At 61.0% G+C, this 13,467-nt stretch overlaps 1 protein-coding gene across 5 annotated transcripts in view; it reads left to right on the top strand.

The window, feature by feature from the left end:
* Positions 1–4,638: 4,638 nt before the first annotated feature.
* Positions 4,639–13,467, top strand: part of NFIC (nuclear factor I C) — a 62,519-nt gene continuing 53,690 nt past the window's right edge. For 2 of the 5 annotated variants that reach the window (XM_040629616.1, XM_040629617.1), the window contains exon 1: positions 10,853–11,001. In XM_040629616.1, the coding sequence (XP_040485550.1) occupies positions 10,972–11,001 (30 nt within the window). In that variant the 5' untranslated portion in view covers positions 10,853–10,971. Of the gene's footprint in view, positions 4,768–10,852; positions 11,002–13,467 lie in introns of those variants that run through there. The other 3 variants (XM_040629621.1, XM_040629619.1, XM_040629618.1) reach the window with 2 other exon arrangements.

The raw sequence follows: 13,467 nt of genomic DNA, 5'->3' as shown, positions 1-13,467 counted from the left end.
TGTGTGTGTGAGATTCTTTAAAATATGGTTAATTATTTAACATATTTAATATATACACATACATAATATACGAATATGCATCATGTAATAATAACAATGCATAATAACTTTGAATGCAAATACATTTTATATGACTTTATACATATTTAAAGCATAGACATTTTCTATAAATAACTACATAAATTATAAAATCATGAATACATACACGTTACACAGTTTATATGCATATGTAATACTTAGTACATATCACTACATTGTATACACATAAACATACATGATTTGGCTTTTTCTTCCCCTTTTTTTTTTTTTTTTTTTTGAGTGGAAGGTGGGGAGGGACAGAGGGAGAGGGAGAGAGAGACTTAAGCAGGCTTCATGCTCAGCATGGAGCCCGAGGTGGGGCCCGATCTCACGACTCTGTGATCAGGACCCTGAGATCATGACCTGAGCTGAAATCAACAGTTGGACGCTTAACCGACTGAGCCACCCAGGCGTCCCAATGATTTGCTCTGAAATGGGCTTTTACAAGGCCTTTGGTCCCTCTGAGGCTTCTATTCATTCAACAAGTATTTACTGAGCACCTACTACTACCAGGAGCTGTTCTCAGGGTCAGGGACACAGCTGTGAACCAACCAGAAGACCACCCCCCACCCCCGCCGTCTGGAGCCGACAGCTTCCTCTCACGCGGTCCTCTGAGCTAGTGGTTCCGCAGTGCATTTGGGCTTTAGACGCACGAGTGAGTTCAGTCCTCGTCTGACTCATGACTGACTCTCATCACGGTTCCATTTATTGTAAATTTTAAAGTTTGCTAGTAGGATAAATACCCACCAACTCAACACCACCTGGCAAAAGAGAATTTCAGCAATGACCCCATCCTGCTGTCTGGGTTCTCCCTCTAAAGTGACCACAGCACCCAATCTGGAATTCACCCTTTCCCCCCTGCTTAAAAATAAGTGTATCTCCAATTGTTATCCCCCCCCCAAAATGTCATTTCGTTTCAAGTACTGTAACTTCATAAGCAGGCTATCATGCTATGTGGAACATTTGGGGGCTCCCCGCCCACTCGATGTCCTGTTGCTCCATCCCTCTATACTGTTTGCCTGTGGCTGAGGACACCACAGGGCCACTGATTAATATGCCAGGAAGTGAATTTCCCACGATGCATCTCTCCGTGCTCTCAGTGATGGGCATTTGGGTGGTTTCTGGGTTTTTGCCTTTTTCCCGGTGCAGTGGTGATTGTCGTGGGGCATGTTTCCCGGAAGCAACAAGCAAAGGTTTCTTGTGGATCTGTACCCAGGAGAGGAAAGACCATGTTATGTGGCCCGTGGATGGCCAGTGTTGTGATTCACGTCAGCCTGTTTGCCAGAGTGGTTGTGGTGTGGAAATGCTCTGTGTACCCACAACCTCGTCGACATTTGGTTAATTTATGGCCATGACATGGGGGGAATGGGGCCTTGTTATGGTCTTACCATGCTTTCCCTTGATCCTTAAAGAGGTTGGACATCTCGTCGTGCCCTGGTTGGCCACTCCTGTCTCATCATTTATAGTCTGCCTGTTCATGCTTTCTACGTTTTTTCCCCCTTTGAGTAGTTGTCTTGTTCTTAATGGAACTTCATTCTTTTTAAAGGACCGTATCACATTTCATCAGAAGGCGACACCGTGATTGGTAGCATGCATTCTCAAGAGGGGCAGAAATTGGTCTGCGGGGGGGGGGTGCGTAAAATCTTACTCTTCTAATGTGTAAAACACCGACGTACATAAAGTCTAAAACGAAACATGCCACAGATCCGTGGTATTGAGATTTCATGAGAGGTGATCAGGAAAGAAAAAGTCTGAAGCAGTTCAAGAGAGGATATCATGAAACAAGGGCTGAGAAACACTGTTTTGTAGCAATTTCCACAAGCATATGGCGAGGGGCATCTTCAGGGCCATTCATACGTTAAGTTGGAGACAGGTTCCCAGAAGCTGGACCACGAGGCCTGAACTTGAACATGAGGCCTCTGCCATGCATGCCAACTGCTTTCCCAATTCATACACACATTCACCTCCAAGCAGCTTATGAAAATGCCTGCTTCACCACATCCTCACCAGCACTAGCTTTTATCAGTGTAAAAATCTTTACCCACTTTGATGAGTGCTAGAGATGGTATTTTCTTACTGGTTGTTGTCCTTTCTTTGGTCCCTGGAAGGCTGGACACTTTTCATATGTTTACTACTCAGTCTGCCTCCCAGGAATGTCTGGAGTAAAAGAACTGCAGGCCAACACATCTTGAGGAAAGGGGGTCCTTGTTCTGCACAGACAGAAACTCAGGAAACAGGAGTTGATGATTTGAGAGATTCTCAGCTGATTCAGATCACAAAAGAAGCTAAAATTATGAGGAGGTTAGTCAGGAAAGCGTCTTCTAGACCAGCTGGGTGACCTTGGGCCCCTGTCTAAACTCCTCTAAGCCTCAGTTTCCCCACTCATGAAATGGGGATGGAGTTAATAGCACCCACCTCATAGGGTTGCTGGGAAGGGTAACAGAGCTGGCCCCCACAAAGCACTGTTCCTGCAGCCCTGGGCGGGAGGGCCTCTGGGAAAAATGATGGGTGGGGGCTGCTTCTGTACCCCCTGACTGTCCTCTGAACCCCAGTCCCTGGGGTCTGGCAACTATCAACCCATTCCCCCCTCTTCCTCTCAGGTCCCTAAGAGGGAGGGGCAGAGGCTTCAAGCTGGGGATTAGCAGAGGCAGATTAGGGATGGGGGGGAGTGGAAAGAGGGAGAGGGTGAGAGAGACAGAGGGTGGGGGAAGGAGGTCTCTATCCACTTAACCCTTCCCTCACCAGAGCCAGAGTAGCCACCCCACTTCTTCCGGCTTCAGGTCTGTGAGAGGGGAAGCCACCCGCAGAACCTTCCCCTCCCACCAGCAGAGAACCCTGGAGAAGGTGTTAGCATTAGGGTCCTCAGGCTTCGATGCTGGTTGACCAGAAGAAGATGAGGTCCCCTCTCTGGGCCTCAGTTTTCCCTTCTGAAAAACTGGGAGAGCGTACAGACGCGATGAGACCTCAGTTCTCAGAGTGGGTCCTCCCGGCCTGGTGGAGATCTGCTCCGTGCAGCCCAGACTTACTGAGCACCTACTATGTAGGCAGGGCTGCTGTCGCATCTCATTTGTCCGAGACTTCCCAGCCTCTGGGATGCCCAGTAGCGCGCACAGAACCGCAGAATCAACTTCAGAAGCCCCCAGAGTCAGCCATGGCTCAGAAGGGCGGTCCAGGGCCTGATTCTCGTCCTGAGATGCCGCCGGCCCCCACCCTAAACCCTGACGACCTCCCTGGGGAGCTGGGAACCACTTCTCCAAAGGGGTCCCTGAATCCTGGTGCTCCAGTGCGGGGAACTGGGGTCACAGGCTGAGGGAAACCCAGACAGAAGGACGATAACAGACTCTCCTCCACCCACAGGGCTCGGGCAAGACCCCTCCCGTCGTCCCCCAGCTGCGCCAGACGCAGAGCCGGGGAGGGGGGGGAAGGGGGCGGCGCCTGCTCTGCGGCTGCCGGAGGAGGGGGACTGCGGGAGAGCGCTCAGGGGTGGGGGGGCGCTGCGGCACCGCGTCCCAGCTCACCGCTGCCCGCGCGGCAGGGGCGGGGGGCTGACCCTCCTCGGCCCCGCCCCTCCCCCCGCTGCAGAGGCACCACCATTAATCCTGACCCGGGGAGGGGGCGCCCGCTCACCCCCACCTGTGAAGCCGCCGCGCACGCTCCCCGCCCCCTGCCCCGCTGGAGCCCCTGCGGGACCCCCAGGGGACCCCCGCCCCCCAGGTCTGTCGCCCTCGGTGTCCGAGTCTCTGTCTGTGTCCCCATCTGTCCCGTCTCCCCGCTATGCGTGCTTGTTGTGACTGCGTGTATCCGGAACACCTGCACTCACGGGCCCTGGTGGCTGGCGCGATTGCCTGGGGGAGGGGTTCTGGGGGTCGGTGTGCAGGTCAGTCCGAGGTCTGCAGTATCTTTCTAGGATTGTCAATCTGTGTGAGTGTCCAGGTGACACCCTGAAGCTTGTGAGTCTGTGTATGTAACAGCGTGGAGGCTGTGGTTGTCTGGGTGACACCCCACAGGCTGTGAATATGTGAGTCCCCGAGTGTCTGTCTGGGTGACACCCGCAGGCTGAGCGAGTCTGTGTTCGTGGCATCCTGCAGGAGGTGTGCGTCCGAGACACCCCACCGGCTGTGAGCGTGGGTCCCCGTGTGTCTGGGTGACACCGCCGGCTGTGTGTGTCTGTAACACGCTGCAAGCGCGACTGTGTGGGTCTACGCGCGTTGGTGTGCCTTGTGTGTCCGTGTCGGAGTACAGAAGGCCCGGGCCGCGAGTGTCCCTGAGCCCTCTGCGCGCGTGTGTGTGTGTGTGTGTGTGTGTGAGTGTGTGAGCGCGCTGCGGCGGGGCGTGACCCGCTTCCTCTCGTGCCAGCCCCGCGACCTGGGCCCCACGACCCGCCGCGGCTGCTTGCTTCGGTCACTGCGCGTGGCCAGCTGATGGAGTGCGCTTGAGCTGCCGCAGCCGGGGCCGGGGCGCGGAGCGGCCTGAGGCGCGGGCGGCGCGCGGGGCCGGGGGGAGGGCGGGCCGAGGGGAGGGTCCTGCGGGCCGGGGGGGCGGGCGCGGCGCGCCCCCTCCCTCGCGCGCTCGCTCCCTCCCCCGCGCGCCCTCCCTCGCCGCCTCCTCCCGCCGCCTCCGGCCCCCCCTCGCCGGGGACCGAGCGCGCTCGCTCCGGCGCCGGCCTCGCCTCCTCGCAGCAGCGCCATGGTACGTCGCCGCCCCCACTTTCGTTTTCGCCCGGGGAGTTTTTGGGGTGGTGCGTGGGCTCCCGGCGAAAGTTGCAAGGTCTGGGGGGGGCAGGGGGCGGGGGCCGCCCAGGGGAGGGGCTCGAGGCGGGGACCCCCCCCCACCGCCCGCGGCTGCGGGACCCCCGCCCGCCGATCTCCCTCCCTCCCCCGCGGCTGGGGGCGGAGCTGGCGCGCGGGGCTCAGCGGGGGACCCCAAGTGGGGGGCCCCTGGCGGGCGCCGCGGACTTGGCGGGGAGGGCGGGGCTCCCGGGAGAGGGTCCCCCCCAGACCCGGCTCCCGCCTCCTCCCTGGCCCGGCCGGAGGCGGGAGGGCGCGGCCCGGAGCGCACGACCCCCGAGCGCGCAGCCCGCGGGGGAGCGTGGGCCGAGGAGGGGGCGCCCGGGGGGCCGTGCGGGGCGGGGGTCGCGGCGGCCCCAGCGGGGTGCCCCGGCCCGGGCGAGCGCCGCGCGCCAGCTAGCGGAAAATGGCCGCTGCGGAGAGGGGCGGAGAGCGCGCAGCGGCCGCCGCCGGGCGCCTTGAACTTGGAGCCGGGCGGGCGGCTCGCTCGGCGCCGCGCGGGGGCCGCCACCCGGCCTGCCCGTGCGATGCCTGAGCCCCGCCCCCGGGCCGACCCCGGCCCCTCCGCGGCGCGCACTGGGTCCCAGCCGGGAGGGGTCACCAGGTCTCGGCCCGGCGCGCCCCAGGCCGGCTAGCGTCGGTGGCTGCACTTGAGGGTTCCGGTGTCCAGTCTGCGGGCGTCGGTGACACCCGGCACTCGGGGGGTGCGTTTGGGGGCTTCTGTGCTTCCAAACGGGTCAGCACTGGAAGCCGGGGATGCGCCCGTGTGTCTGTACGGCTGGGTGGTCCCGTCTCTGGCCATGGGTCCGTGGGTCTCGAGGCGTCGAGTCCTCTCCTTTATGTGTCTGTGTGTGTCTGCGCATCCACGTGGCTGTGTGTGTTGTGTTGCGTGTGTGTTAGAGCATTGTGCGGCTAAGGGACAGTGTGTGTGTCTGGGTTACCGTGCGTCCCTGTGGGAAGGTGTTGTGAAGCTGTGCGGCGAGGTTGTGTGTCCCCGTGGGCCGTGATGTCCCTGGGTGACCCGTGGGATGTCCCCATGTGAATGTGTGGCGGTTAGAGGGTTGCTGGTGAGTGGGAAACTGTGTCGTGTGCTTGCGTCCCAGGGGACAGTTGGGTGTCGCTGTGTGCGTGTGATTAGCGCCGAGTGACTATTCTTGGGGATGGGTCTACACTCTCCCTCGCCCCCCCCACCCAGTTCCCTTTTTCCTGTAACCGGGGTTGCAGAGTGAGTGACGGGTGTTTCCTCTACTATGCCAAAACTCTGCCCCCGCATCTCACCCCCCACACCGTCCCCTCCACTTCCCTCCGTCTCGGGGTACCCCATCCGCGGGGCCCCAGGTTGTCCTGGCTTGAGGATCGGGCGCGAGGTGGCGCCGGGACACGATCACACGGTGGCGGCGCCTTCTCCCGCCAGGGGCTGCGCGTGCGCGGGGACCTGCCCCAGAGGGAGGCGGGGCGGTGGGGGTCCCCCCACTCCGCGGTGGAGGAGGTCCCGGGGGATGGCTGGTTGCAGAAGCGCGCCGGCCAGGTCGGGCTCAGGAGGGTGGCCAAGGAAACCCCCTCACCCCCATGCTGGAAGCCACCCCCCCAGTCCTGCTTCCCTGCACTTGCCCCCTTACGAGGCCAGACGGGGCGGGCACAAAGTGTTGTTTTCTCCCCTACAGGGGAATCCCCGCCGCACCCCCACCCCCATGCCAGGGCACTTTATATAATTTTCTAAATATAAAAGCACCAAGGCCAGGCCGGAGTCTGCTTTTTTCTTTGAACTTGCATCCCATTTTGGGGGGCTGTTTGGGAGAGGGAAAAAGGCAGTCCTGCATTGACACAGGGATACATTGGCACCCAGCCCTCAGGGTCGCAGCGTCTGGTACACTTCCCAGCCTCTGCCAGTCTTCACCCTCCCCTGCCCTGGCCGCTGGTGCTGAGACGTTCCCACCACCGCCCGCCCGGTGGAGTGGGACACCTGGGCTGCCCTCCCCAAGCCTCTCCCCTTGTCGCAGGTGCAGCGGGAACACTCACAAGGACACACCCAGGACACAGGGGTACATAACACCATGCACACAGAGGCACGCTCACGGCCACACGCAGACCCACGAGGACACTCACAGCCGCAGACAGGCACCTGCCCTTGGGAGGGTGGAGAGATGAGCCGCCCCACCCGCCCCCACCTGCAGCCGGACCAGGGGAGCACTGAGCCTGGCTCTGGGGGGAGGCCTGGGACAGCCACAGGCGAGGAGCGGGGATGTGGTCCTCTCACGCGTGTGTGCCAGTGCCTGCCTGAGTAGGGATACTGGGAGGGGTCTGCTTGAGGCGTGTGTGAGCGCAGGTGTGTATGGTTGTGTCTGGGTGTGAGGGTGTGATTGGGAAGGAGTGTATGTGTGTTGGGTCATGGTTGTGTGTGCACTTGAGTGGGTCTGTGTGTCTCCTGAGTCTGTCCTAGTCTGTGTGTGTGCGCGTGCTTTGTGTGAGTCCGTGTGAGCCCGTGTGTCCCTGAGTGCCCTTCTGTCCAGATGTTTGAGGCCAGGTGTGGGGAGGTCTCTGCGGGTGTGCCTGCGTTCAGGTGAATTTCTGTGTTTGTGTCACTGGGTGTGTGACTGTGTGTGTCTGCGTTTGTGTGACGTGAGTATCTGTGTGGTGTGGCGGGTATGTCTGTGTCTGTGTGTCTCTCCGTGGCACGTTTTATGTGCTGTGTGTGTCTGCCAGCCTTGTGTCCCATCCCACCTTGACTTACCAAGACCGAAGACCTTAACATCCCCTTCTAGAACCTCAGTTTCTCCTCTGTAAAATGGGAACACACAAGGGCTGAAGAGGGGTGACACTGTCCCAAGCGTGCGTTCCCAAGGCCTGGCGTGCTCTGTTCTCCACGGGGTGGTCGCTCTGGAGTTACTGGGCGGACACCTGTGGTCCCTGCCTGAGCTGCCCTGTGAATACCACTCACTTTCTGAGAAGTTTGTTTTTAATGACACAAACCATTCGTGAACATCTAGAGAGGATACCAGAGTATCCCAGCCGAAAACCTACCTGCCTCATCACCCCTCCCTGTGTGGGACCCCCAGTCCAGGGGAGGCTCTGTCTTCATTCAGCTTCGTCTGAACCCTTGCACATGTAACAGGTACATAGTCGAATAGAGGGTGCTTGCATAGTCTGTAAAAACAATCCCCAATGAGATCTTGAGTCTGCTTGCAGCATTTATGGGGGGGGGTCCTCACCCAGGGACTGTTCTGCTCCAGGAGACACTGGGCCATGTCTGGGGACATGTGTGGTGGTCAGGGCTCAGCACCCCTCCCCCACGGCATCCAGGATGCCCTGAGCCCCAGCAGGGAATGACCCAGAGCACCCTCGGGAGAGCAGCGCCGGTCTCCAGCTTGTTCCCCGCCCCCCGCGTGTGTCTCTTGGAGACCCCTGCAGATGGGAGCCTCTTGTTCTTTTATGGAGCTGCGTAGTATTCCAGCCTGTGTCCATGCTGGCGTTACTGAGCTGGCCCCCCACAGAGGGACACGGGCTTGTTCCCAGATTGGTGCCTTTGGTGGTAGAGGGTCAACACACTTGTGCGTCTGGGTCAGGGACAGTTAGAGAGAAGGCAGAATGAATGATAAGGAGAGTGCATTTTAAATTTTTTAACCAATGAGGTAAATTGTGCTCCAGAGTGCCGGGAGCTAAATCACGGCCCCGCCTCCCCTTCTGGACCCTTGCACAAACAGGTCCAAATCCACCAATTGCTTTGTTAGATAACCGCTCCGGGCAAGGCGCTGTACTAACCTCAGTCCAGCCGGTCCCTGTTCACCCATAATAACCCAGGGGGTGGGAGCTACCCTCGCCCTTTTTCACCGAGGGGAAGCTGAGGCACACAGGAGTGTCGCTGCTGCTGGAGGAGACGTAGATCAGGCTGCAACCCTGCTCTCGAGCTGGCTGGCTGTGGACCTACTATGTGCACGGCAGGGCCCCTCCCTCCCGAACTAGAATATATAGGTATGTGACAGTCCACCGGTGTTCGGGAATTTGCAGAAGGTTCTACTCTCTGCACTGTGTCCACAGCGTTCACACAGATCACCTCAGGACTCCCATCTCCAACCCTCCTCCAGTCCCAGCACTGTTGCCATTTTACAGATGTGGAGACTGAGGCTCCGGGAGGGGCAGTCTGTGTTCTCCAGACTTCACCTTGGAAAGGAGCTCAGGTGGCAGGCAGGGCGGGAATGAGGGGGCCCAGCTGGGAGAACCCTTTGCAGTGAAGTGTAACTTTTAAATGTCTATGAATTTGGAATTTTGTGCTCTTTGTGTTCCTAGCCATATTAAAATAATAAAATACTGCTTATGTTATGTTGGCATTTGGATTCCTAGACACCTGCCTTCCCCATTCATACTGGGGTTTTCAATGCACCCCCCACCCGCCGCCTGACAGCCGCAAGGGGATTTTCAAACATTTGTGAAGTGCTCATGGTGTGCTAAGCACTGTTTGAATAAGGGACACCCACATGCCCTGGGGAGTCAGTGTGGCCCAGGGGATATGTGTTCTGTAGGAACCCTGCTCCCTCCTAGTCTAGCCTTGGGACCCTGAGCCTGTTCCCTCCCTGTAACACGGGAGAATAACAGGGTTCCTGGCACCTTCCATTACCCTGGGCATGGGGCAGCTGCCCCAAGTTGGCAGGAAGGTATCATTTGGCATCAGGACACTGGGAGAGACAAATCAAAATCAGCAGGCTTTCTAAGAATGTCTCAGTGCACATTTGACAGAAGGTCAAGTCTCGACTAAGTGTCATTATCCTTATGCCCATGGACCCCATGGGTGAGCACTGTTAGTGCACTTTACAGGGGACAACACCAAGGGGCAGAGCGGACACATCACCCTAGTCTGTGGGGTGAGGCTGGGAGGATTCAGGGGGTGAAGGGGGAAGGGTTGAGGTCCTGGTCATCAGGGACCCTGGGGGCTCAGACTGGGGGTGGTCAGGTCGGTGCCCAGTTACTCTAGAGGGAGAACAATGGAGCTTCAGGAAGGTGGGTTCCAGGGCCAGGTGGCCTGGCTGCAAGCCACTGACTGTGCCTCAGTTTCCAGATCCATGAAATGGGCACACTGCTGGGGTCAGTAGGAATTCCAGGGCAACCAGGGAAGAGGCTGCAAGGGTTTATCTGGCCAGCCTGAGGTTTTGGACACATTCTCCTGGGATGTTGGGGAGAGTAATGGGGGATGCCAAAACAACCCCCCCCACACACACCCAGTTCCAGTTTGGTGCTCACTGAAGAGGTGAGAGCAGATTCTTGGAGGCTTTCGGGTTAGTTGGGACATTTGGGGCTGGTGGGGTGGGGGAGGAGTGCACTTGGAGCCAAATCGTGTGCCGGGGGAACTGCAGCCCATGTCTGGCTCTCGGGGGGAGCAGGGGGAGAGGATGCCGTGGGACCCCCGCTCCTGCCCTGCACCCCGGGTCGTACATCTTTAAGGGGAAAGACGCGGGCTGGCGCCGGGCCTCTGCACACGTCACTTCTTCATTCTTTCCCTCCCCCCCCCCCCAACTTGGCTCTTTTCTCCAACTTCCCGGCCAGCGCGGGGAGGGTTGGGGGGGTCTTAAAAATCCATCTCCAGCCCCAAAATGTCCAGCAACAGCCCAGCACCCCACTTGACTCGGGTGGGCTGTCCTGGGGGACCCGCGGCGACCGGGCTCTGCGCGGCCGGTTGGTCCCCGTCCGGTGCCAGGGACCAGGGCGGCTCGTAATTCGTAATAATAGCTATGATGGGGGTTCATGGGGCATGGGGGGGGAGGCTTTCCTTCCCCGCTCGCGCTCTTTTTCCCTCGTTTCTTTGAAAGTTGGATGTTGAGAAGTGGGAGGTTCGGGTGGGAGGGGAGGGAAATTGGGGGGAGGAAAAGGGGAGGCTGCCAGAGGGAGGAGAGACAGAGACACGGAGAGACAGAGACGGAGGAGGAGAGAGGGAGGGGGGACAGGAAAGGAAGAGAGAGGGAGAGAGAGCGAGCGCGGGAGGGAGGGAGGAGGGAGACCGAGGGAGGAGGCGGCGAGGAGCGCGCCGGCCGCGGCCGCGGGGGGGGGTTTGGAAAAATGACTCAGTAAGTTCAGCGCGCCCGCTCCGGCCGGCCCTGCGCCTCCCGCCGCGCCCGGGATGTATTCGTCCCCGCTCTGCCTGACCCAGGTACGCCCCTCGCCCGGCCCGCGCCCCCCGCGCCCCCGGCCGCCCGGCCCGGTAGTCGGGAAGCCCGAGGAGGCGGGACGGGAAAGGCGCGCGTCCCTCCCGCCGCCCGGCTGGGGTGCCCCCGCCGCGGGCTAGGGGCCGGTGGGGGATGGGCTGGGCTGGGGACCCCCGCCCCGACCCTCCCTCGGGACTCCCGCGGACGCGGGACTACGGGTGCAGGCTGGTGGGACGCTAGCCCCCACCCCACGCGGGAAAGTCTGGGGCCCCCCCCAGCCGAAGGCGGGCCTCTGCGTGACCCCCCGCCCGGACCCGGCCTGCCTCTAGGAGGAATCGGGGGTCCTGGCTGGGCCCCTCGGCACTGTTAAGGAAAGGATCCCTCGGATGTGCTCCCCAGACAGCACCCCCCCACCGGCCCCCGCCAAGGTTGTGCCCCGCCACCCCAGCCCGGGGACGCCTTTCCCCCCATTATTGGCCCACGTGTGCGTAGAGGGGGAGGGGGCGCGGGGAGTTGGAGGCGCCAGCAGCGGGGGGAGGGGGCGCGCTGACATCCAGGCTTGGTCTCCCGCGCCCCCACCCCCCGCCCCCCGACACCAATCTGATATTTTCGCCGCATCGATTCCGGATTATTGCGCCGCCGCCGCCGCCGGGAGGAGCCGGGAGGCCGGGCGTTCCGGGGTCTGGCCCGGGCACTGCGGCGCTGCGGAAGCCCTCGCCAGCCCGGCACCTGCCCCTGCCCCCCTCCCGTAGCCTCTCACCCCTGGCCAGGCTCCCAGACTGCCCCGGGCTGAGCCCTTGTGCAACTGGCAAGGGGGTGTGGGGAGGGGGCGGCTGCCCCTGTCCCAGGCCGCACCTTTCCTTCTCCAGCTCCTTCTGGGACACCCTCCCCTCAGGCTGGTCTACTTCCAGCTCCCCCCATGTCTTCATGTGTCTTTGGGCCAGTGGGGTTGCGGCCTCAGTTTCTCCTGAGGACTAAGGCAGGTTCTGGAGAGAGGGGGCAGTGTGGCCTCCAGTTTGCAAAGTGCAGGACTCTGGGAGGTGGGAGTCCAGTGGGAGTCTGGGTGGTCGGTCTCCCTCCTCTCTCCCTTATGGGGAGCACGTGGATGCCTAGCTTGGGCCCCTGGATGGCCAGCCTCTGTGGGGAGGGTGTGCTATTCAGGATCTTGGGGTCCCCCTCGAATCTTTCCTGCTGCGCTGGGGAGTTCCTGGCTCCCGCCAGCGAAGAAGGCGGGTGCTGAGGGGGTCTCAGGGCTCGTCCTACCCATGATCCCCTGAGTGACCTTGGGCAAGTCCCTGCCCCTGTCCAGGCCTCAGTTTCCCCTTCTGAACAACTTTGGGGGGCCTCCGGAAGCTGTCATTGCTGCCCCACCTCTGCCTCCCAGCCGTCCTGAGGCTCCCTGTGTACAGCTAGGGTTCTAGTGAGGGTTGCCGCGTGACCTTGGGCCTCCCAGTCTCTGGGCTTGCGGGGTGGCCTGGGTGGCTGTGGGTGCCCCCGCCCCCTCTGCCCTTCTTGCGCTTGCCAGCTCCCGAGAGAGCCGCACAGGGGGGCTGAGCCAGGGAGGCTGTTCCAGGGGAGGAGGTTGGAAGGCCGCCTTTTGTCACCGAGCCCTGGAATTCCCCCATCAGGACTCCTCGGGAGACAGGCCTCCATCCACGTTGCTGCCGAGAGGCGGTGGCGGTGAGAACCCGAGCCCTGGTGCGAGCGTGTGTGCTCACGGGGCCTGGCTCGGCTCTCCCAAGCAGGGCAAGGATCAGCCAGGTGGGCTCCTGGTGGACGCGGCACTGAGCTCTACCTGAGGTTTGCCCTGGGCCAGCGACTGGGAGACAGGAGACAGAGATAGGCAGAAAGAACCCGAGAGCCCCCTCCCTGGGGGTAGGGTGGGGATGGAGTGGCCCACATGCAGGGGGCTCCCCTCCCCTGCTGTGCTCCTGCGTATTCTCCCAGGAGGGGAGCCCCGGCACCCCCTGTCAGGCTCCCTGCAGCCTGAGGGTAATTCCCCAGAGCTCCTTGCAGACCCAGCCTGGTCTGCGGTCTCCGGCTGAGCCCTCCCCCGGGAGGACCCTGAATGCCCACACAGGACCAGCGCCCCGGGCCCTCTGGCTCAGTCTCCCCTAAGCACACCACCACCTCGCGTCTCTGCCCATCTCCATCTCCCGCTCCCCGGCTCTCTGTTTCTCCTCCCTCTCGGTCTGTCTCTCCCTGTCTCTGCCTCCGTGTCTCTCTCCGTGTCTGCATTGTCTCTGTGTGTCTCTCTCCCCCACTCCGTCTCTCCCGTGTGTCTCCCCGTCTCTGCACCTCCGTCTCCCCCTTTGCCCAACTAATTTTACAACCTGAGCCCATCCTAAAATAGCTCCCTTTTAGCTGATCCGACCCGGATCCTAGTCGGAGCCTGAGCCCGCGAGCGGCGGGGGGAGCGGTGCCCGGTGCCAGCGCCCCGGTGCCCCCGGCCCTGCCCGCGGGGGGGGGGG

The sequence above is a fragment of the Ursus maritimus genome, unplaced genomic scaffold (assembly GCF_017311325.1).
Source record: "Ursus maritimus isolate PB19 unplaced genomic scaffold, ASM1731132v1 scaffold_14, whole genome shotgun sequence".
NCBI lineage: Eukaryota > Metazoa > Chordata > Mammalia > Carnivora > Ursidae > Ursus > Ursus maritimus.
This window is presented reverse-complemented; position numbering and strand designations above follow the sequence as displayed.